Genomic DNA, 25,293 nt, shown 5'->3' with positions numbered 1-25,293 from the left:
GTACATTTTCAAGTATTATCTTCCTCCAATTGCAAAAACATAATCTTTGTTGTTTGCCATGAAAGCTGCTGATTACCTCCCAGATGTCCTCATTTCACAAAAAACTCTTGTTATTTTCACCATAAGAGTTTTCTTTCATTTATTCAGAACCATTTTTGCTAAGCTGAATATTAGCGCTGCTTGAGTTAAAAAATAAAATCAACACATTAAAGAATATCAAAATATTCACAGAACCAAAAAATAAGGTGGGACAACTACAAAAAATATATTTATTTCTCTACAACATTTCACTTACCCTTGGACAAAAAAGGTTCATTCTGACATGATAAAATATAACACCTCTTTTGCTTGCGACGTCATTACTCAGACCACGCTAAAAACAGGCACAAGGAGACCAGCTGACGGCTAAAGAAAAACATTCTATTTAATCACAATATGTACATCCAAAGTACAAATTACAGAGCTGCATTTCAAAATACATTCATAACATCGCTCTACCACTGTTAACGCGCCAGACACAAAGCTCTTGCAATTACTGGCAAGAAGTTTGCTCCAGTTCTGGACAACCATCTGACAGGCATCAGGTGAGAGGCAGACAAGAAGGGGAGCAGGACACGTGGAGGCAGGAGGTCGCCCCAGGTCTCAGCTCGGCAGCTTCCCTTGGCATTGGTTCACTCCCTGCCTACCTCTCCCAGGATCTCCTGCGTTCCACTGCAGTTTTGACCATTTTTCCTGACCCATTATGCCAGGCTAACACGAGACTGTTCCCTACATCATTATTTTATATTGAAATGTTTTTGCACACAAGGCATTTCAAAGATGCTATTAGGTCCACTAGCAATGTAATGTTACTTTACACTTAGGCAAGCGCTTCAATTTATATTGCACTGAAACTGTGTTTTAATAGAGTAACTTGCCTGAGGTCACTGAGGAAGCCTGTGGGAAAGCTAGGAAAGCAGTTCCTGATTGCAAAATCCTACTAGGTGCAGGACCATCTCTTTTCTCTTTTGTACTAAAGCAGAAAGGATTTAACATACTGAATTCCTGGTTGTTATCCTCCTCGGACTGCTTTATTTTCTGCTTCAAATAGTCCTCTCTTTCACCCTGGATCTCAGTTGCATCATGGTACAGATGTGTTGCCACCAGTCACAAAGGCAAAGCTCTCATTCTCAGACTGTGCTGGCTGGTGACTTGGAGCAATCCTACATAAAGTACAAAGTGTACCACTTGCAGGTAAATATGAGTAATACTATAGTGAAGCTTTAGTACAACTACATCTCTGCACGGATTAAAAAAAAAAAAGCAGTACAAGAAAGAGTAAAAAAAATAAATAAATATCTGGATCTCCTCTTTCCTGCCGATGTTGCCAGCATTTAATGGATTCAAATCCACTCATTAAATAAAAAGGTAACATTTCTTCTTGTTCAAAATCAAGTATAGCATCAGTTTGGCACTTTCCAGGTCCTCTGTCAGGGAACAAATAGTTAACATTTAACACCTCCAAAGTGCTGTCCATGAATTGCCTTACTAACCTTATGCTTGCCAGCCCCATGGTCTCTATCACCTCAGGGTAGGAAGTTTCCTACATCTAACAAACACGTTCAGCCTTGCTCTAGAACATATAGCAGGTTATTTCAGTTTTTTCCTCCCTGCCAATGAGCGTAGTGGCAGCAACCCCTCAATCCATTCATTGGTAGCAGACATCATGTCCTGCCAAAAGGCCACCTCCTCTTGTGTTGAGTCCATCCAGTCCACAGGGATGCCGTAGCTCAAACCTGAAGAAAAATGAGGAGATAGTTACGTTGGGAGCTGCATAAGGAACTTCCACTCCATACAAAAAAGTACTCACTGAGATATAACTGTTGCAGGTAGGGTCTTAACCTAAAAGGTGCTGAGTTCCTGACAGGAAGTTGCACTGTAATCACCTCCTGTTCTTCTGCTATTGATCTCCATTTTACACCAGAATTCAGTGTAAAAGCCACAACACAAGAATCCTAAAAACAGCCTAGCAAGGAAAACAAGGTTGAGCTCAAGTCCAGTACTGCTTTTTTGATGTGGTGAAGGTCTACAAGGTTTGGCATTTCCCTTGATTTGTTGTGAATAGGGATGGGTATTAAAATTCTTTTGCTCTACACTTCATTTGTATAGGAATCAAGCATATGATAGTGTAAAAGTGTGTATATTAATTCCAAACTGATTTTCCAAATTTTCACATGTCAACTACTTGTCAACTAGATAAAAGTCTAAATTTGGATCACAGCTAATCCTGGGTTTGATATTTTTATGTGAACTTCCTACTGGATAGTTCACAACTCTCGGTGACATGTTAGAGATTGCAAACAGAGATCACACAGTCAAATCCAATAAATAGAAGAGTACCTGCAAGGCAGATCTTCAAGCTACAATAAGAGGCTCTTCCTGATACCCTCAAGGAACAGTCACCCTTTATTACATCCCCCACCCTGAAATCTTCTGCTTGTCTTTCATCTTTCAGAGACCCCTACTGCTTAACAATAAGTATAGCTAGCTTTCAAATCCTTACATCTCCCACCTACCAACTACAAAGATGAACATTATCTCTGCCAAAGCTAGGCAGGGGTACACTGAAAGTTAGGATAGGATGTTTAGCACCTCTGCTGTGCTCTTTGAGCACTTTATAATCTAAATTAATAAAAGTAATCAAAAAAATAATAATACCTTAATCTACACCTAAACAACTCAATTTCCAAACTGTTGATGTTGTCTCAGTAATGACTGAGATAGAACAACTACTGCATCAAGCTCTGTTTTCCAAATATCAGTTATTCCTGTTACTGAAGTATTTCAATGAAGGAGATGAGGACAGAGTCACCAGGTGGTGCTGTCCCACATGGCATTCAAGTTCTTTGTCTTCAGCTCTGAGCACTTTGCACTGGGAGGAACAGCAGTATAATGTTGATTTGCAATGCTGCCTGTTTTCCGGCAGCAGCAGGAAAATACTCTGCTGGACCCACACTGATTCTTGAGTTTTGCCAGACCTGTGAGTTGATATGGCAGAAAATGTGGGAATAGAGGGTTACTATCACAGTACCAGGGCCCCTTCCATCTCAGACACAGTGCAAGTACGAAGCCCCTTAACAGCTAGACACTCTCCATATCTGGTTTCTCCCTAACAGCAAAATGCTCAGCAACTTTCCATTATACCACTTGGATCAGCAACAGTATAATGGTATTCATTTAATGTCAAGGAAATCACTTACCTGTCCCAAGGCCCAGCCTGATTCCTCCAAGGAAATGGTTGGTTAGTTTTTCATGATCCCACACAGTCAGTTCAACACAAGCATCCTTCAGATCCTCTGTATGAAAGCCATCATACACAATAGTGTGATTGAAAACAGGGTTTGTGTCTCTTTTTACGACTCGGGTCTTTTGGTAGCTCTTCTTACTTGTGTCTGGAAGCACATAGCTTTGAGAGGAAAAAAAATACAGCAAGTAGTGTAAAATATCACAAGGGGTTTCATTAGCTTCTACAAACTTTGGGCCTAAACAGGCCTCAGATCTGAATTAAGAAGGAATTGGGTCTCAACATAAGAAATCTCTAAATTTAATGGGGAATGTTTATAATTCTTGAAGTAAACATTTTTTTTCCCAAGAAAATCAATTTTGTAAGCAAAGATTTTTAGAAAGGAAGGGTGCTTAACAGATCCTGCTTTAGGAGAAGGGTTTCTTTTTTCTTCTTCTTCTTCTTTTTTTTTTTTTTTTTTTTTCCCAAAGTGACATTTTACAGTAAAAAAAATGGGTTTTATTTCCACCATTTGGATGCCCAAGAAGATATTTCAAAAATGGGCACTTACCATTTCACAAAGGAGTCAACTCCACAAGGACGCAACTGCAGAAGGTCTTTGACATCTTTGACCCAAATGTGAACTTCACCAGAGGGAGGATTCTTGGGACCTGCCATTTAGTACAACAGAAAGCAATCTTGACAGTCCCAGCAATAGCTAGCAAGACAATGAGCTTCCTCTCCAGGGACCCGAGGGAGCAGCAATATGACCTCTCTGCATACCACTCCCCTGGAGCTGTGCTCTCTGTTGGGTGCTGCAGTACATGATCATGGTTGCAAGGTGCTCCTGACACAACCTGCCAGTGATGCATTGATGCAGGAAAGGAGAAGGAACTACTGGGGAAACCCAACCTTCTGCTTGTCCCACAAGTAAGAGGAGCTGTGTATTGCTGCTACAGCATCACAATACCCCATAGTGCCCATAACAGCCAGCAAGTTTAAGCTTGTTGAGCCCTTCCTCTCTGTACAGTTTCCCAGTAAATCCAATATGCAAAAAACACATGTAATCTGCAGATGGTGCTGTCAAGCACTGTGGTTGTCCCTTTGTGCTGATCTCTACAATCTTGCTCTAATGTGATTACTCTTTAACCAGCCCACAAAACAATGAAGCATTACAAGCTGCACACCAATATACAGGCAATACTTCTTAATTTATGAAATACATTTTACCTAGACTTCCTGGAGGGACGTACTTAATAGACAAATTCATCACTCCTCGATGATCTACACCATTAACAGCAGAAAGACTCTGAAATAGAAAGAGTTATGACTGAGTAAAAGAAGGCTTGTGTTAACATAGCATGGCAATCAGCTTTTGATTCAAATACAGGGCAACAAATAGACAAGCTCTGCTTCTATATAGCTGGGACAGTCTATTCTTAGGGCTACTCTGTGAGTTTGTTCTCAAATTCAGTCCCTTGGAACATAATGCTTCGGGATTCAGAGCAAGGTTGCCCTTCCAGAAATATCCAGTTGGACAAAATTACCTTTTTTTTTCTTTATTTTATGAAAACGGATCTTAGGTCAGACCTCTGAACACGGGAGTAGGCAGGAAGCTGTACTGGTTTTACAAAAAGTGGCACTTGAGTACTTACCTGTCAAGGCATGTCTAACTGCATCACCCAGTACTCTGGTGTCTGTTTTTAAGGGATGATCTTTTACGTGAGAAGAGAGAGGCAGTCATGTCAGAGTTTCTGCTGATTAGTGTCAGATCACATTCATGAAAATGTCACCAAGTAAGACCCAAGAAGGCCTGTGTTCAGAGCACTGAATACTGTGCTAACAAGTCTAGGGCTTGTGGGTGTTTCCAGTGCTTCCCTAGGCACAGTCTGGGCTTCTACACACCAGCCAAAGATCTCTGAGCAGTCTTCCCTTCCCCCTGGCTAGGGCATACAAGTCCAGGCTCCAGCTGCAGGGACCGCTGGCCTCCAGCCAAATGCCCACTTACGCCAAAGACATGGCAGATGGGGCTCAGCAGGAAAAGCCTTGAGTTAACAGGGAATGGCTCAAGCAGCCAAGAAGGATTTCTGCCACTCCTAAAGGCTTTGGGGTTGGGCTGGGAAACAGAATTGCAGTTGAGATGCACTTACCCGGGGCTTGAGTGGATACCAGTTGAGTTTTCGGTTGCTCCAGTCCCAGCTGGCCAAGTCTAATTCAATCTCTCCCAAGAAACTATTACGTCCCAGTGGGTCATTGTGCCAAACAGAGAGATTTAATTTTTGGATCAGCAATACCATTTTCTCTATTTTATACTAGAGGAAGAAAGAGAAATCAAGTTGCTCACTCTTTTCTCTCCAATTTTTCTCACAACTGGAAATACACTACTCAAAAACTTGAATTAGCTCTAAGACGCTTAAACCCACTCCACACATGCTCTCAAGAACTGGCCCCATTCTGAACATCTCTTTTTATGCTGCAGCCTGACAGTCAGCCACAGTGAGCCTGACAATGCTTTTCTGCTGAGCATGGGGAAATTCAATGCTCCATTCTTCATCAAGAAACAACAGTATTTTTTCAAGAATTATTAGCACAGGCTCAGGCACTGTTAAATAATCCTCCATGCTTTGATAAGTAAGATCACAGGATGAGGACCTTTCTTAATAGTGCCATGTCTTGTAACCACAAGCCAGGGAAGGGAAGAATACCTCCTTGCAAATTCAGTTCAAATGCATGAAATTAGCGTGGGGATGCTAAGCAAAGCACCAAAGCATATTTATGTTAATATTTTCAATTTTGAATGTCACCTGTATATCTCAACATTTAAAATGTCATATATTTAATACTGACTAGTGGCAGTAGAATTATTTTCTTTGTCTGTGTTTGTGTGAGAATGATAGCTTATGTTTTGGGAAATCAGAGTCTAATTCCTTGCCCTTCCAAAGATTTCTGATTTAGGAAATGCAACAATGCTGCAATAGCACTTCCCCATTTTGTGAGAGAGGAATAATACCACTCAGTAAGGAATGGGTATATGGTTATGGGTTGATGGTCGGACTAGATGACATTAGTGGTCCTTTCCAACCTTAATGATTTTATGATTCTATTATGCTATTGTTCTGACTTGAAGGCAGCATAGACTCACAAGTCTCTTCTTCCAAAGGTCACTGTGTAGTTTTGTCAGAGAAATCCTGGGTGCCACCCCACTGAGTAAAGAAAAACCTTCAACATCTCTGCCCTGATGAAACCAAGGGAAGAGCAGCACAGCAGGAGACAGGCAAAGGAGCCCAGTCAGGTGCCTGCTACAACACAGGTTTTCAGAGCATGTATGTATTCTTACCCGTAACACTTCATTGTAAACAGGATTCACTGTCCTTTTCTTCACTGAGGTTTTCCTCTTACCCATTCTAGCTTTGTCTGGGAGCAGGTAAGTTTTAACATACCTGAAAAAGAAAAAGGAAAACAACAGCTGAACACTGTATTTCAGTGTTACCATGTTCTAATAAGCAAGCAAGACTTCTGCATGGTGACATGGAATCTATGGAAGCAAGCTGACTCTTTAAGGGCAGAACTCATTGAGAAACCTGCTAAGATACTAACTTGTCTTACATGTAAAGTTATAAATTTCACCAGGGATGAGTGGATGACACCAATCTTCAGATCAGAACAAGCAGTTCTCTAAGCAGTGTAGAAAGCCAGCAAGGCCATATATCCATTTTCTGAACTGCCCATAACTATAGCAAATCCATGCATTCAAAATCTGGGTGAAATTAGAGAGAAAAGGTAGAATGTCTCAAGAAGCCTGATTATAATCTCTCTTTTTCAAAGTTCAGATTCAAGGTTATTTTTATCATCTTTTAAAACAGAGATCACTAGCCTTCGTACAATTACCATTGTGTCTCATAATTGCACTTCTTTTCAGACTTTCTTTCCATACAAACGTGTCTACATCACCAAAGTTATTACTAAACTGTATTCACCATGGGGAAACCAAGTTCCACATGGTTACATAGAGAATATATTCCAGTGATAAAAGGAAATGTTCCTGTAGTGACAAAGGTTTTCTCAATCTTATTCAGATATATGTCTGCGGCAACATATTTACTGATGTCAGTCGTTCTAGAACCATCAAGAAGGTTAGTGGTTACTGCTAGGAAAGACCTACCAATAGACATGCACCAGAAGAAGGAAGAAACGATGGCATTTTACAAGAAAATTCAGAAGAAAAAAAGAAAGCTCTTCAGAACACAAAATTCAGCAGCAGAGAAGTCATGAGGAACCAAAGTGAAGCATCACTCACGGGTCAGTTCTGTCCTTCTTCTCATCCACAACAGCCAGGTCCTTGCACTGGGACACGTGAACCTGGAACTCACGGTTCTTCTCATCATAGTCTAGTGCAAATTCCACCGTACCCTGGGCATCCACACTCCCAAAATCGCCGCTGTACACACTGAGGACACTGCCACTCACCTGTCAGGTGGAAGAAAAAGGTCAGCACCACTGAAATAGGCTCTCCTCTGATCTGTTTTCTGGACAAAGATGTGCATTCCTGGAGAAATAATCTGCTCTCTGTCCTTAAGTAGTACTGAGTCCTGAGTCCTTGATACAGAAATGGTGAACATCTGCAGCTGTGTATGCACAGGCGAAGGTTTGAGGACCCGAATAAAGGTGTCATAAGGATGTGATATCCTATAACAGGACTAAGAAGCACTGATTTCCTGAGTGCCCAATGATTTACATCTCTAAATCCCAAAGCTTTGGGAAACAGTTAAATATAACTGGTAAGAGCACACAAGTCTTATCCCTTTCCTGGTGCTACCTGTACTAAGGGTTGCTATTCTGAACCAGTCTCATCACTAAGAAATATATTGAGAGAACTTTATCTTCACATACACTTATTATTTATGGTAGAGATAGTCACCCTATTGTCATTCAGTTTTAAAAACATGCTACTAAGAACCATATCAGACTAGAAATATAGAAAAAAATGACTATTACTGTCTTGTTGCTTGCTCACAAAGTGCAGAGTGCTGTACAGAACAGAAACAGATATAACCTGCCCTGAAGAGCCACTGTCCCACCAGAGACAGCTTATGGTAATACACCTGTCACGAATGCAGAGGAAAATGAGTTGTCTTCAGGTATAAACCAGGAACTAGGCACTCAAGAGCCACTTGCTTTCCCAGAATAAACTGGATTTGCCCAAAGGCCTTCCTTGAGCTTCTCTTTCCAAGGCTTTAAATCTTTCTCTAATAGAAAGTCAAGAAAAGGAAGTAAAATACAGCTCCAGAAAGATGAGAACTTTCTATTGCACCAATCACAATTATTGATGGGATACCATAAAAGCTAATGCAGTCTACACAGCAAATAATTAACCTTCTCAGGACTCTTCTGTGGTACAGTCATGAATATTTATCAAAAAACTTTCCTAGTAATTAACTCAATTCTTCTCTGTCCCACCCTACTCCTTTTCTTTCTAAATTAAATTCTATGGTAACCTATAAGAACCTTATAAATATCTTCTCTCAGTCCGAGGAGATACATTTCTCATCTCATCAGGATATTCAACCCAACAGAGAATTCTAAATGAGATTTTCAAAAACATTTATGTCACTTGAACAAAAAAGGCTCATTTATAGCTCCCAGATTCTACAGACCAGAAGGACTAATGTCCCCAAGCTAAAGCTTTTTAAATAACATATTTACCTACATTCCTGACCTCTCCCTACAAGCTTTTCTTCACATATATTCTTTAAATCCCACGTATACACTTTGGAGCTACCTATTATAATAGTACAGCAAATTAAAGCACTTTTAAGCAGCCCCCCACAAAACAGTGTCTCTAAGGAATCCTTTTAAATTGCCTAACAAAATGCACTCAGCTTTCATCAAATTTCCTTAGAAGCTGAACTTCTAAATCATCCTATTGCTATCCAATTCTGAGTTCCCTTTAATTTGTTGATTAAGTGAAGGAGAAGCTTGCAGAGGGCACCAGTCTGTAGTCCCAGCCCTCTCAGAGCTGGACTGCGAGTCACTCAATAGCTGTGTGTAATTTCCCCACCTAGAGAAAGGCCACTCCTCTCTTCCAGGCTGCAGCACACTTTGCTCCACACTTCTGAGCAGAGGCTGCCTCTTACTCTGAATCTGTCTAACAAAGACCTAAAGAAGGTTTCTAATTTGAGATAGTACCTGAAGACACTTCTTTAATGCAGGTGGTTAGCCATCACTGTTCTTTTAAATCAAGTACCATGCAGAAACCAATGTGATACTCCAGAGGCCACGTCATCCACATCAGCCTAAATGCAGCGTCACTGCATCCAACTGAGAAATCCTTTCTAGAGAAACATACGCATTAAATACCTACCGAGGAGACAGATGCCATGTCAGAGGAGTGGCTGCCAATGCTAGGAGTCTTTTTGTGCTTGCTAAACTGGAAGCTGATTTCCGAAGCCGTGTCTGATTCTGTCTGCTCAGAAAATAACAAGCATCTTTATGCTCTGCCGTATAAGCACTTCCCAACACTACAGAGGAAAAGCAATAGCTCAGCAGAGTCCCATTAAGCAGCAAGCAGGTTAGGAGAGCGCAGGGGAGTGCAGGGAATCTCCCCAGAGGCACTGCCTCTGACCGGCAGCAAACGTCATCATTAACTGCCTCCAAACCACCTGGACTCTTGAGAAGGGCATGTAACATTGTGATTTGAGGCAGAGGGAAACACCAAAAGGTTGGTGTGGATTACTAGGGACTTTTTTCTTACAGCTTTTATCATTTTTATCATTTTTTATGACATAATCAAAGCATTCTCTAGAGCAAGTACTGCCAGTGTCCCAGAAAAAGATTCTCATGGACCCAACTGCTGTTTAAGGGATGCTGGGAAAATTATTTCAGCCATTTCTGGTATCTATTCCTACCTCAGACAACAGGAGAGGAGAGGATCTGCTCAGTTCTTTGACTCTTTCAGCTTCAAGAAATTGATGGGGTATCAAAAGAGGTTTACTGTACGCTGTAAGTATAAATAGAAAAGAGGCATCAAGATAAATTGTCAGAATCAGGAAAACACAAGAAAGTCACTTGTTTGTTTGTATGTTTAAAGGCACAAGGAGGGAGGAAAAGCTCGTGGGAGGCACTTGCCCCAGCTCTGTCACCAGTCACTGAAGGAGAGCCCTCCCCACGACACAGACTGCTCGCTAGCTAATGCTGTAAAGCTACTCTCCAGGTCTTTTCATTCCTGAGTAGGAGTGTCCAAACTCCCTCTAGTGGCTAATTCAATTTATCCGTTGCTCGAAGCGCATGTAACTTCTGTGCTCTAGATTCTCTAGCTATGCAGATTTCATTTAGAGTAAAAGCATGCAGATCTGCCCCCATCAAAGAAACAAAACACGCTCACGTTTCCATCTCATAGCATGTGTAAACAATATTTTCCTGTACAAAAGAGCTGTAAAATACTTAGACCTATAATTTCACTGTCGCAATCACCTCTCAAACGTGCTGCTAGATGGACAAAGAGGTGGAAATAATCTGTTATACAAAAGAAAAGAGAAAGCTCAAAACAGTATCAACTTCCATAACAACTTAAAAAGATGGCTACTGAACTGCTTAAATGTTCAAATAAAACCTATCTGCTCTATATTTATCTTTTCTCAGTAACTTCCTTGATGACTAATCTCATTCCAAAACAACTAGCTTGTTTTCAGATGACACGTGCATGTATACACCACTGCTGAGCATTAGCCATGATGATACACTACTCACTGCTCAGAATGCCAAAAGGCTGTTTGATATCTACAACAATCAGTAATGTGTTAAATTTTGCCTTTTCTGCAGGCTATTTGTTATACTGTAAAGAAGTGCAACTGTGTAGAAGGGTTCCTAGGATGAGGTTTGTGGCTCTAAGTAAGCTGTAATGGGGAAAAGGCTAAAATCTTTGTCACCTGCATGAAGACCACATCACTGAATGATAATGCACATGGGACTTGAAGCTTTGAGCCATCACGTTTTCTGACTTGCATCGCTGTACCACATGACAGGGCATACATTTGGCACAAGGCTCCAGGATGGCGTGGTTCAGTTGCACACAGATAGGTCAATGCAGCATGCCTCATCCACCGGCTGCCTTTGACAGCCCAAAGGGGACTCCTCCATCCCATAACCAGGAATCAGGCTGACTTAAACTGGCCTTACTGCTTCCTCTAAGCTGCTTTACCCTACCCTGGGCATTGCCTCCCAAACCTCCCCAGCTCAGTCCCAGCATACTTGGCCATACCCCTCTGCTTTTAGGCATGCTCATAGCTGTCTTCTTGAGCTTGCCAGCTTTCATCTTTTGGGGACATGTACTGGTTTTCCTGGACACAGAGGCTGCTGCTGCTTTCCTTCAGGCCCTTTCCCTTGGCTGCTGCTTTCTTGGGCTATTTGGTGGCACAGACAGGTTTCTTGGGCATGGGCTTCTTCAGCTTCAGCTGCTGCTTTCTTGGTTGCATTCTCCCCTTAGTTTCTCTTGGTTTCCCCAAGAGGAACTGCCAGTGTGAAGTGTGTCCCATCTGGTAGCTGAGGAGAAGATCAGGCTAGCAACCTGGGGCTGCTCTGGGAAAGGCCCAGATATAGGCCCAAGCAAGCATGTGACAGCAGCCTGTGGCACAGCTCGCATGCTGGATGCAAGGTCTGCCATTTCTGATTGATCCACTGAGCAGGCTGCCATATAGGTCCCATGGTACTCGGTGGAAGAGAAGGGAGATTCTTGCCAACCGTTTGAAGCCCATTTGCATTTTGCTGTGCACACTGAGTGACATATCATCAATCTAGCTGTAATTTCCTGGCCTTGAATTTAATTTTAGGCACTATAAGCTCTCTAATTTGATGATGAAACAATATGTCATTTTCCTTGCTTAGGACTAGCACAGAAGCACCAGGGATGCAGAATTCATACATAATATAGTGCCTTCAAAAACCTTAAACTAAAATGCAGAAAGAAAAAGATTACTCACTCTCTGTGGTTGTGTAAATGTTCACCATACTCTTTGCAAGAATAACGCTATTTGCTTGGGCCAAAGCATGAGCAGCAGGAGAATGATCTCCATCTTCCTCTGGAACATATGAAAAGTCAAGTTGACAAGGTAAGTAAACAAACACAAATGGGCAGGATGTCAGCAAGAATGAATGTCTCTCTCAGAAGCTGCTCCTGCTTAGAGCACGCTGCAGTTGTACAGTTACACACAGTTACTTTCACATCATTGGCTGCAACATCTCTCCCTGAGAAAAACTCTTTGCACTATGATGAGAAATGTAAACACTGCAGTAACCCAGTCTGCAAAAGAGATTGACACTTACAGAGAACTTCCAGTGGAATACAGCCATCTGCTAATATCAATCTGTAACGACTGTAATAATAATGGAAAGAAAAAACAACACCCTGAGCAATACAAGAATGTCTGGTATACAAAAGAAACGTTTGTGTTTACCTGAAATGCAACTCAGGATTTTAATGGAAATATTCTAAAAGGTAGGAAATAAGCCAAGAAATGACACAGTCAAAATCAAATCAGCTAAGTTTATGGAAAATCCTCTCAAATGGGTCTCAATCAGATACAACAAGATCAAAGATGCAGAAGAAGGAGACAGGGAACTCTCTCTTCCTACGTCTTTGCTTGGTAGGGAATGGAACTGTAGGCAATCACAGCTCACATTTAAAACAAACTGCAATTAATGTGAACTTTTGCCCATATTATCAGTCCTTACAAGAGCCTGTCAAACCCAGAGGAAGAGGCTGATAAAGTGGTAGTATTACTGACTCCACTGTGATGGAAAATGTGGTATCAGAACCCACAAAGTTCAGATTCCTTGTCCAGTCCATTTTGTTTGCAGCTTACTGGAGGATTCCCAAAAGGCCCAAACTGTCATTCAAATACTGACTGCCAGTAGCCATACTGAAGTAGGGCAAAGGCCAATGCATTTATTAAACACTTTGCTTCATGTTTTATTTCTGCTATTTGCATCAGATTCATCTTTACCAGCACAAGGAATTCTGGCAGATCTACATTTGAGAAAAGTGCAGTGCTCTCAGTTAGTAAAGTAAGTTCCTGCAACCTGTTGTGGTCAGGGCTAAAGAAATGGAGATGTGCCCCTAGCTGAGGTGCTTGAAGGCAAAGTATGAGAATAGGCAGTGGTGAGAAAGGCAAAGGGACATCACATTGCCCAGTTTTACATCTCACCGCACTACACAGAATAGTTGTTTTCATAGCTGTTTGTTGAATGCATTCCACACATGCTAACCCTGTACCAATTTTAATACAGATGTAGATGCACAGAAAATATGCAAAATTGGAAGTATTAGGGAAGAAAACAGGGTTAGAGGTGACACTCGATGGGGTTTCCCAGGGTGCAGTTACAGCCCCCAGTACCTGAGTGAACAGATGAGTCCATCTTCTGAACAGCTTCTCTCCCTCCGGCAGGCGCACTGGCTGTTGGCTGCTCTGTAGACTGGCATGTTTTCTCCTCAGGTAGTTCTCCATTTATCTGCATGTTGTCATGAGTGCCCACATCAGATCTTTGTGCTTTCTCATCATCTTTGTCACCACCTGCAAGCGCAGGCTCAATCAGTGTCTGCGCCCTGCTTGCCAAAGAACTCACTGTGCGCTTGCGCTCCTCTGCCACAATAAACTTCTCTGTAGGCGTCTCTGGCTCAAACACGCTGCCAGATACTTCCTTGGTAGGAGACTCGATTTTGATGGAAGGCACTCGCACAGGCAATCTGGATTTCTTGGAGCTGCGCTGTGCTGCTTTCTCTTCCTCTGGCACCGATGGCTTCCCATTGCTTTCGCCCAGCGAACTATTTCTTGTAACCAGGCCTCCTTTGCTCTTGGCGTATGTAGACCTGGGAGCAATGGAAATGGATCCCTTCCTTACAGGAGCTACGTAGCTTGGTTCTTCCTCACTGGAAGATAAAGTTATTGTCCTTTTGTAAGGGGTTCTTGTTTTGGTGAAGGCCCCAGGTTTTTCTTCACTGTTTTGGCCATGGCCTGACTGCACAGAGAGCGAGCGGCACAGCTTGAACTGCCTGCCATCTGCCTCCAGCGAGCCTGGAGACTCGGGCATGCTTCCCATCATCACAGAGTCTGCTCCTTTCTCCCAGAAGTTCTTCAAATTCTTGAAGTGCTCACGATCAAGGCCAATGTCCTCCTCTTTATTACTCATTGATGAGATTGTGTAGTTCACGCCTGGCTTCACTGTCTGGCTGCTTTCCCCCTCTGTGGTCAGCAATCTGGGGCTTGCTAGTAGCTCTCTCTTTTCAAGGTTGTTCTCTGCCGGCCCCAGGTGATTCGCGAACTGCTCGGATCTGGACAGACTTCTGTTTGGTTTCCTCTTAACAGGTATCCTGCTGGGAGCATGAGCTTCTTCAGGTGCACTTTTTGGTCCTGCTGTGGTGGCCCCCTCAGCAGCTTCTCCAGTTGCACAGCTGGGCTGTGGCACAGCATCGTCTGAAAGCTTGGCAGGTGGTGGAGACTGTCCATTACCTACAGCAACGACAAGTGCTCACAACCCATCACACCACACCATATCCTAACTCCCTGGAAGGTCTGGGCTGCAGGTCCGCAAAGGGAAGCCAAGAGGAGTTTCTAGAAACCCCCACTATGCTCCTAATTATTCTCTATTTTGAGAGTCCAGCAAGTTCCCTTTCATCTGAAGGAAAAGTCTGAAAAACTCAGCCCTTCTTTCTGCACCAAGGAAGGGAAAAAATTTCACTGAGCTCTAAATTGTTGCTGTGAGTTGGGGATTTGTTCACAGCTTTGCATTTTGTTTGACAGATTTCATACTGTCTATTTGCTACATACCAAAATACACTACACGTTCAAAGCAGGAGACTAAAGGAAAGGTAACTTGGATCTGTGCATTAAGGAATTGTTAGCCAAGTACTCAGTTAACCATACTGAGAGCCAGGAGGAGTTTTAGTCATTGAGGATTTTTTTCTTGATTCTTGCTGCCTTGTGCATAATTCATACAAACGTTGGCAGCCCATTCTTGCAGGCCAAGCTAAGAAAAGCTCTTTGTTATTCATTTGTGTGCACAAAAAAAGCCACGTCTCTTGGTGTTTGACTCTAAACAATGAAAATGTCAGTGGTTCACTGAACAAAAACTTTACCTTTTCTAGACAAATGCAAGCTGTCTGTTGCAGCTGCAAATGGACTTGCTCCAGTGTCACTCTCCGAGGAAGAAACATCATGTATACTGAATCTCTGAATGGAAAACAAACTCTGTCAATGTATATCCACTCGCAAGACTGGAAAACATGTCATTTATTTGAGCACAGATACCACTGAGGACAGTCTGTGGAGCCCCTAGTCAGTAAGTACAGACTGGGTAAAGACCCAAGAAATAACAAAACTGAACACAGAATATATGACTATAGTACCTTGTGTGATGCAGACAGCAGGACAGAATGTCTTGGCTTTGGTTTTGGCAAGATTTTATGCTCCTCTGCAGTAACAAGAGCAGGTGTGCTGGATCTGTGGAGTAGAAAAACATCTGAGCAAGGAGATCAGTGGTAGGGATGGACTGGACAGGACATCCTCTGCACAGGCAGTCTGGCAGCCTCAACACTGATTCAGTTCTGCTCAGCTGCTTTGTCACTTTTTCTCTACTGACTTTGCCCAATATAAGGCTGCCCAGAGCTAGTGCCTTCATTCACTTTCTCTGCTGACCAGGGGACATATTAAATGGACTCAGCTTGGAGTAAATATGAGTCTACCACTGCAGTCAGTATAGAACTTGATCAACAAAAACAATGGTGACACCTTCTAGGTGTCACCCAGAATTTATTCAGATTTTCCTTTCTGAGAGAAAACTATAGAGAAAAACACAGGACCTGATAGTGCCAAAACAGCCCAAAAGCCACACAAGAGGGAGATGCCCTTTCAAGCTTGGTCCAGGAAGGAACAGGTCAGGCCTATCCACACACCTCAGGCCAGGCCACAGGCACAACTGGATTAACTGAGAACATAGAAACTACAGGAATTATTAAGCCATCGATGTTACTATAATAGGGGATAAAAATCTTCATACTTGTATCATAACTTGATTACTAAGTATTTGGTACATTAATAAAATAAACAGATATCATGGGCAGTTTGCCTGACTAGTTCTACTGTCTTTGGGAGTTTCTAGTGACAGGTGCCCATCCAGATGGAGAAGAGTAGTCAGGTTGGGCCACTGATGAGATTTCAGATGGTAATGCTTTGCTTTTAGGGTTGGATGAGAAAAACAAAGCAACATTTACAGGACTCCCACAATAAATCATTGGGACCATTGCCATGCTAGTAAAGCATGTTGACTCTGTCCTTTATTAAACAACACCCATTGTTCAGCTGCAGGAGGTCTGGAAGTGTTTTCAAGGCTCATATGTAATAATTGCAGCAACTGCCACCTGTGAAGTATGATTCCTCATTCTGTTGACAGAAGAATGCAAATGAGGTAGAAGCAACAATGAATAAAAAAGTGGGTACTTTAATGGCTTCTCCACAGTTCACAAACATTGAGTGAGGTCACTCATTTGCTTGCTGAAGTTTTTTTTATTGTGTATTTGTGCACAGTCAGCACAACATGAAATCTACCAAGCCATGATGGTGAGTGCTGAGCACTGAATGCAGTGTTGGCACCAGCAGGAAATGAGCGGTTTCCTAAAATAGTTCATTTTGTTAGCATTGCTCCATGGGAAAAATTAAACAAATAAAAATCATAATTACTTTGAAAAAATACCCAGAATATCCTGACATTAGAGACAGCTTCCATTTTACTGACTCCTTATCAAATCACGCAGGAAAAGACCTTTCTGGCATAAGCACATTAGCACTCAGTTATTAGGGGAGGATTGATACTCTGACAATTCCTGGAAAAAGGGTTATAAAAACATTCTATATAGCCTATTACTAATGTGGTCTAGGAAGCTCAGTTAAAGAACAGGATTTAATGGGTGGTATTCAATTTTTGTTAGAAACAAGAGCAGTGGCAGCTACCTCTCCTCTCCTGTGCCAGCAGCATGCTCATGGAAGGGAAGACCTGGGGCATCTTTGCTTTCCAGACTTCTCCCAACGTGCTCGTTGACCTCATCTGTAATGTTAACAGAGATAATCAAGAAAGTACATGTAATTGAGCTTGCAACAGCACTGTGTTTTATCTGCAGACAGCAAAAGCTTGTTAAATGAGTCCCACTAGCATAAACCCTGGGGATTTAGCAGAGGCTGCCCCTGCAGGGGGGGATGCTCCATGGCAGCATCATCCACGCTGCCCAGAGACCATGGCACCCCCAGGCCCCACATATCTGCACACCCAAAGAGAGCTGCCTAATGCCTGGCTCGTGCCAGGAGCTGCTGCTTCGCTGGAAACCTTCGCAAGACAATACTGTGGCTGTCAATAAAGTTAATCCATTCCAGGATTTAAATTCAGCCATTTCCTGTTTTTACTCAAAGTCATCTGATCTTGGCAAACAAAGGAGGAGGCCAATAGAGTTAATGAGGAGATCCTTGTTATTTTTACTGGCACAAGGCTCAACTATGTCTTCTGAGCTCTCAAAGACCCTGAAGAAAACAAAAACAATAGAAGACAGTAACCTTTAAAGCAGCCTGCCAAGGTATAAAGATGCATTAGCCATTTAACTGGCAAACAGGCTCTTGCTACTGCACAACAAAAAGGATTAAGCTCTCAAGCAGCAATGAAAAACCAAGCTTACTTTGGTCAAAAACAAACAAACAACAACAACAACAAAAACCTAACCCCACAAGGTCTGCGCATATTTATTCACTTGCAACTAGATCTAATTTAAAGATTAAATTTGCCTGTTACAAAAACTGCTAAATCTCTTTTGGTTATATTTCATCGTACAATAGAAGCAGAGGCTCAAGGGCTCATAGAATGGCTTAGGTTGGAAGGGACCTCAAGGATCATCAAGTTCCAACCGCCCTACTCTACACAGGGTTGCCAACAGCTAGATCAAGTACTAGATCAAGTTGCCCAGGGCCCCATCCAACCTGGCCTTGAACACTTCCAGGTACAGGGCATCCACAACTTCTCTGGGCAACCTGTTTCAGCACCTCACCATCCTCTGAGTGAAAAACTTACTCCTAACATCTAATCTAAATCTTCCCTCCTTTAGTTTAAAACCATTCCCCCTTGTCCCATCACTATCTAACCATGTAAAAAATTGATTTCCCTCCTGTTTACAATCTCCCTTTAAATACTGGAAGGCTTCTCTTCTCCCAGCAGAACAAGCCCAGTTCCTTCAGCCTGTCTTCATAGGAGAGGTGCTCCAGCCCTCTGATCATTTTCGTGGTCTTCGTCTGGATCCTCTGGATGCAATACTCCAGATAGGGCCTCGCGGGGGCAAAACAGAGAGAGACAATCACTTCCCTCACTGTGCGGGCCACCCCTTTTCTGATGCAGCCCAGGATACCACTGGTCTTCCAGGCTGCAAGCACACATCGATGGCTCATGTTAAGTTTTTCATCTACCAGGACTCCTAAGTCCTTCTCAGCAGGGATACTCTCAATGGATTCTTGTCTCAGCCTGTATACATACCTGGGATTACCCCAGCACAAATACAAAACCTTGCATTTTGCTTTGTTGAACCTCATTAGGTTCATAAGGGCCAACGTTTCCAGTTTATCAAGGACCCTCTGGATGTCATCACTTTCTTCTTCCATATCAACTGCAACAGTCAGTTCGGTGTCATCATCAAACTTGTGGAGGATGCACTCAATTCCATCATGTATATAATTGATAAAGATGTTAAAGAACATCAGTCCTAAGACAAACCCCTTGGGGGATACCACTTGTCACCAGTCTCCACCTGGACATAGAGTCATTTTACCACAACCCTCTGACCTTCCAACCAATTCCTTATCCACTGAACAGTCCACCCCTCAAATCTCTCTCTCCAAATTAGAGATAAGGATGTGGTGGGGGACCACATCAAAAGCCTTGCAGAAATCCAGGTAGATGACACCGATTGCCTTCCTCTGTCCATTGATGCCATCACTCCATCATACAAGGCCACTAGATTGGGCAGGCATGACCTTCCCTTGGTGAAGCCATGCTGGCTGTCTCAGATCACCTGCTTGTGCGTCAGATGCCTTTACATGTCTTTTAGGAGGATCTGCTCCATGATCTTCCCAGGTACAGATGTGAGGATCACTGCCCTGCAGTTCCTCAGGTCATCCTCCCTTTCTTACAAATGGGAGTGATGTTTCCCTTTTTCCAGTCACCAGGACTTCATCTGACAGCCATGACTTTTCAAATACAATGCAAAGCAGTTTGGCAACCACATCAGCCAGCTCCCCTAGGACCCTGGCATGCGTGTTGCCTGGCTCCATAGACTTGTACACATCGAGTTTCACAAAGTGGATTTGCTCTTCCCTTACAGTGGGGGGAGTTTGCTTCCCCTGTTCCCACCAAGAGGTTTGGAAACGTTCAGATGTGACGTGAAGTAACATAGCCTTGCTGTTTAGAAAACAGCACTAAAGCAAATAGCTTGGGTTGTAAGGGACCTTAAAGATCACCTTGTTCCATCCCCTGTGTCTCATGTGATGCCACGCAGTGCCAGTACAGTCACCTATGGATAACGGCAGATCTGGAGATGGAGCTCCACTCTGCACTGTTGTGCCTCACTGCTGACACAAATGCTGCAGCCCCAGCCTTCCTGCCTGCCAGCACCCAGCACTGCTGTTCCATGCCCCTGCAATGCTGAGGGTCTGCAGAGGGTGCTGCTTGGGTCTGTTTGCACATGGACCATGCACATGGCACAAGCATGCTGTGGCAGCTGAGTGGCCCCGTGGCTTCTGCAGTAGTGGGAACTCAGTGTTTTGTTCACGTAAAGGCTGGTGTGAGAAAAGCATCACTGAGTATTGCTTTAGGACAGAAAAATTGTGACATATCTGGTGGCACATATGGGCCATGTTATGTGCAGGCAGAGGAAAGCAGCTAAGGACCATTTATTTACACAATGAGTCACACAGTCCTCTTCTGCTCTAGTCCAGGCAGGGAGATGCCAGCAGATAGCTGCTTGGGAATGAGAAGATCCAAATACAGAGCACCCATGTTCTCCCTCTGCCTGCCATGGCTGAAAAGACCTTGACAATCAAAGGCTGCATTCATCTGTCACATCACTTCCAAAGGTATTGCAACAAATCTGCTTTTCACTGGCACTTCCCCCTCAGACATTCTCAGACGGATCTCCCACCTCCCAGCTGGCAGGAGCTGGAGGTGTTCACCTCCTCCACATCACCATCCTTCAAAATGGCTCAGTGTCTGGCACAGCTACACCTGGCTTCTAGAGCCACAGACACAGAGGTCAACAGCACATTATAATCCATCCCAACAAAGTGCCCTTGGTAACTTCAGCATCAGACAGAAAAGGAGGCAAATTCCAACAGAACCTAGTAGTGGTCTGACCAGTTAAACTTGTTTGTACATAAATGTGCATTTATAGAGCCACTTTTAATTCATAAGCTGCTTTACCTACTTCTATCACTCTAAAACACAGACACTTGACCTTGGTGAAGGGAGCACTGATGTGCTTGGGCAGGGGATAACATGGCCTCTCCACCAGACAATAAGTAGCTCTCATCCCCTGCACACAAGCTAAAGGAGAATTTATCACCAAATTCATTCATCTGTGCCATTCTGAAGACAGTAGATTGAATTCAGAGAGCATCTATGTACGTTATAGATCTATATTGCTGCTGATTATTACCACCTTCTACTATAATCAATAGCAAAAGTGAAAGCTCTTAGGGAGCCACAAAGCCCTTTCTTCTGAAGGTTAAAATCCTCCTCAAGAAAAGGTCACTGGGCCTTTTTCTCTGCAGGCACAAATGTTCGCCTTCCTCAGCCCATTTGCCATGCAGAAGGAATGCCAGCAATTGCCAACAAATACTGTGGAGTTTTTCTGGGCAGGAATTTTCTCATTTCATTCCCTAACACAATCCTCAAATACATAAATAAGGATTAACAGCCCTGAAGTCATGAGCACATTACATTTATTTCATTAAATGAAGACGCAGACCTTCATCACCTTGAAAAGGTGTCAGGATGGCCAGCAAAGGCCCTTACATCATCTACTGCAGGTCAGCTACATGCTCAAACCATTCACATAGGGCTTCATCCGGTTCCCTGATGGGGCAAGCACTGCTCTTGCTGAGGTAATATTGTTGATGGCATGTCAGCAAGAGAAGTGCTCGCCCTCATGGGTGAAAGGAAGCAAGCCTTGTGTGGTAATCACTGTGGGAGCTGAATGTATGGAAAGTAGCAGCAAGGTGAAAATAGCAGCTGCTGAGTCTTGATTCTCAACTGTTGCTGTAAAACAGCGGTGGGAAAAGTAAGAGTGAGCAATAATGTCACGTTGTAGCTGCGCTTTTCCATAGTAAGGCTAAGAATTGAAAAAGAGAAGGAGAGGGAAGAAAAAGGGCTATATCTAAGCATAATTGCTACAGTAATTCAGTAACATTTCCTTCATCCTTCTTAAAACAGCATTTGTCTAGCACTGAAAATGAAGAACTTCTTTATCGTGAGGGTGACAGCACTGGAACAAGCTGCCTAGAGAGGTGGTGGAGTCTCCTCTGAAGACACTCAAAATCCACCTGGACACTTTCATGTGCAGCCTGCCCTAGGGAACCTGCTTTAGCAGGGACTTGGACTAGGTGACCTCCACAGGTCCCTTCCAGCCCCTACAGTTCTGTGATTCTGTGAAAATGCATAAGCAAAAACATAACTTGTATATGAATGCTATTTTAATAAGGAGATCATTTCAGATGATAACCTCAGGCCATGTCTCATACATACATATTAGTAGTAAGAGTTAAATCACAAATGTACATCCTCAAAAAGCAGAGCACACCCTGCAGAAATGGCCAGGCAAGCCTGCCAAACAGTAAAAGGTTTTTAACATGTTTTAGCATTCTGGAGAGATGTCAAAATAGTAAATTTAATGACATAATGAATCCTCAATACCAAGGATAAAAGCAACTTCATATGAAATACGATGGGCCAGTTCTGCGTCAGAGGTTCCAATGAATCTCTGCTAAGCTACAAGAGCTGTGAGGGATGAGCAAAATGCAAAGGGAAATGAGGCTCTCAGTCCTTGGCCACTGTTTAGCTTCAAGTATGTGTCTGAATAATGAGCAGCTAAAAAGAAGAAAGTAAACTGGGGTTCAGAAAGGGGAGAATATGTTACATTAATTAGATCCTGGCCACCGAGGCCCAGCAAACAAAAGAGTGATCTATGTTACTGCAGCCCCACAGAAAGAAATGCAGTCAAACCCAGGGAAGATAGCTGAATCAAACTAGTAGAGATGGCATTTGAGTTTTGGACAGATGGCAGACAACCCTGATCTTACCACAAAAGCAGAGCCCAGTTATAAGGTCCCTGTATTAGGAATGGTGGTAGACTTTGTGAAGAGCTGACCATGAGGGCTACTGCTTCCTTGGAGCAGCAGCAGCCACCAATTCACCAGCCATATCTGTGACTACCCACCCTGACAGATAATCAAGGAAGTCGTGTGAGACATCCTAACATCCTGCTGTGGGGCTGGCTGGCCTATCTTCAGGGTGAGGACAAGATGTGAATCAGTTCTGCTTTGCACAAGTGTTCAGCACAAAGTGTCAGCATCAGGCTGGTTAAATTTGGACTCAAAGCACAGTCCTGCTCATTTCACACAGGGCTGCTCTCTTCTCACTGTCCTGAGCTGCTAAATCTGATTTGATCTGTTGTACATAACAATAAAAAAACTAGGTGTGGACTGTCACTTCTCACTCAGAGAGAGCAAATTTCTGCCAGAAGATGAGAGGCACTCTCTGCCTTTGCAGATACGTGACTGACCTCACCATCCCGGAGGCCCACCAGAGCAGCTGGCTGGTGGCTGTTACCAGATGAGTCTGGAAAATGGAGGGGTCTTTGACCCACACATATCAATTTGATGCTAGAAATTGCCCCATGTTATCTCCCTCCCTCCTTCCTTCTGTGACAAGAAATGATACCAGTGACTTCTGACAAATAAGACATCTTAGAATAAACAAGAAGAAATAGGAAAAAAGCATTTACTGCATATAGGTGGTAAACAACTTTTATCTTGGTCCTCTGCCATGCAGTATTTTTTCCCTTGGGCCCTGGTTTTGATAAACAGATATTTTTTCCAGTACTGAAAGTATGGCACAAAATCTGTTTCTTAAACTGAATTTTGGTTCCCAAAAGGCTCCCAGTACTCCCAGTACCAGTCAGACCCACACACCTGACCACCTTTTTCTGGTCCATCAGTTTGGTTTCTTAAGACACACATTAACATACTTACTTTCCAGTTTGCCCTTTTTCCTTCTGATTGATGCCCGAAGCAGATCTGAACCCTCCAAGTCTTCTTGAAACCGTTTTGCCTTCACTTCTGAAAACCATTCACCTGTCACAAACTTCTTCTTCTTTTCATCCTTGATGGAGCCTTGTATCCGTCTGAAAGTGAAGAAAAACGTTACACGCTTAAAAGATCCCCAAGGTTTCAACTTCCCCTCAGCTACTCTCATAACAGCTGCATGTACAGTTCCCCTAACTGCTATTACAAAGGATCCTGAGGTTATTCTCTGCAGTCACAAGGGCCAAACTAACACAAAAATTAAAGTTGGGGGTTTTGTTTGTTTGTTTGTTTGTTTTGGGGGGAAAAACAAACAGCACCTTGCAAGCAAAGGTCCTCACCTTTTACAAACTACAGGTTCAAAATTGAGTCACCTCGTAAGGAGATTTGTCTATTTCATTTGCAGCCTTGAGGGGTGGGATTGTTTATAGGTCCTGTGCTTCTTTGTTTTATTTGTCTATTAATCTCTTTATGAACTGCAAAGCTTTTTGGATCAGATCTGCAAACTGTGGAAATAAATTATGCAATTCAGGAGACCAGCCTGGCCCTTCAGCGTTCTCCTTGGACACTTCTCTTCCTGCTCCTGCTGCCATGCTGATGTTGGCACACAAACAGTTAGCTCTCCTTCCTGAGCACAACTTTTCTTACTGTAACTAGCTTGGGCACACCCAAGGCTGGTTTTTGGCACCTAAATCTGTCAGCGCTCTGTTTGCTAGCCTGTATTTTTAACTCTCTTCTGGTTTGTTTTTATATGACTGCTTAGTGTAAAAACCTTTGGCTGCCACTGCCTCCCAGTTACTACAGCTCAGTCCCTGGAGACCTGAGAGGCCATCTGCCCCATCAGGGTGCTGGGCCAGAGGGGATTTAGGCACATATTTTAATCCTGTTGACACCAGATCAGTGTAATGCCATTGAGTTGGTCTCCCCCAGCAAGCCGGCCACGGTGGAGCCAAACGTGTTCACATTGGCACTGGGGTCTCAATGCAGTCAGCTGCACTCATAGCAAGTGGCACTTGGCACTGCCCTCTGGAGGATCTAACTGACCTAGCTCCCAAATGAAAGCCTTTTGTGCAATGTCTCGCAAAGAGTGAAGCAAAACTGAAATCATCCAACACTTTCCCCTAAGCCTCCACAACAAAGCAGAAATTTTACTACATTTCAGAAATAAAGGGGGAAAAAAAGAAAGAAAGAAAACCTTAACAAGGAGAAAAAACAGATTTTTTTCTTAATGCTTCAATTCAGGGGAGAAGCAAGAGCCTGCTGCAAGACTGCTCACTCTTCCTTCAAGCCCAGAGCATCCCTCCAACACAGGGTTGACTCTTTTTCAGCTCACCAAGAAGTCAAAGACATCCTTATCAGGGGTAATCTGGCATAGTGCCATCCACACCCACTGAACTATTCCTTTCCAGCAGTGGAGAATTTGATGCCAGCTTCCCAAGCCTGGAGCACACTGTCAACATGGATGGCATTTAAAAAGTGACGACAGCACCAGCCAATCCAAATTAGCCGACCTCAGCCCTGGGATGCCCTGCAAACATTGGGCAGTTCACGAGGCCTCTCATTGCCCATCTCTCTGCCTGCATGATGGATGTTGTACACACACCCACCCTGGAGATGAGAATGTAAAGCCTCATTTAAAAACACTATGAGAGATTTCTG

General features: G+C 43.2%; 1 protein-coding gene across 6 annotated transcripts in view; it reads right to left on the bottom strand.

Annotated features, from left to right (window-relative positions):
* Positions 1-399: 399 nt before the first annotated feature.
* LOC422353 (synaptotagmin-like protein 2-like) overlaps positions 400-25,293 on the bottom strand; it is a 36,088-nt gene continuing 11,194 nt past the window's right edge. For all 6 annotated transcript variants that reach the window (XM_004940818.5, XM_004940816.5, XM_004940819.5 and 3 more), the window contains 15 exons: positions 23,584-23,735; positions 17,260-17,353; positions 15,660-15,753; positions 15,390-15,483; positions 13,651-14,763; positions 12,238-12,336; positions 10,168-10,259; positions 9,624-9,725; positions 7,560-7,729; positions 6,600-6,702; positions 5,413-5,574; positions 4,493-4,571; positions 3,834-3,933; positions 3,240-3,445; positions 400-1,775 (listed from right to left, as the gene is read on the bottom strand). In XM_004940818.5, the coding sequence (XP_004940875.1) occupies positions 1,630-1,775; positions 3,240-3,445; positions 3,834-3,933; positions 4,493-4,571; positions 5,413-5,574; positions 6,600-6,702; positions 7,560-7,729; positions 9,624-9,725; positions 10,168-10,259; positions 12,238-12,336; positions 13,651-14,763; positions 15,390-15,483; positions 15,660-15,753; positions 17,260-17,353; positions 23,584-23,735 (2,806 nt within the window). In that variant the 3' untranslated portion in view covers positions 400-1,629. The remainder of the gene's footprint in view (positions 1,776-3,239; positions 3,446-3,833; positions 3,934-4,492; positions 4,572-5,412; positions 5,575-6,599; positions 6,703-7,559; positions 7,730-9,623; positions 9,726-10,167; positions 10,260-12,237; positions 12,337-13,650; positions 14,764-15,389; positions 15,484-15,659; positions 15,754-17,259; positions 17,354-23,583; positions 23,736-25,293) is intronic.

Source organism: Gallus gallus, chromosome 4 (assembly GCF_016699485.2).
Source record: "Gallus gallus isolate bGalGal1 chromosome 4, bGalGal1.mat.broiler.GRCg7b, whole genome shotgun sequence".
Classification (NCBI taxonomy): domain Eukaryota; kingdom Metazoa; phylum Chordata; class Aves; order Galliformes; family Phasianidae; genus Gallus; species Gallus gallus.
This window is presented reverse-complemented; position numbering and strand designations above follow the sequence as displayed.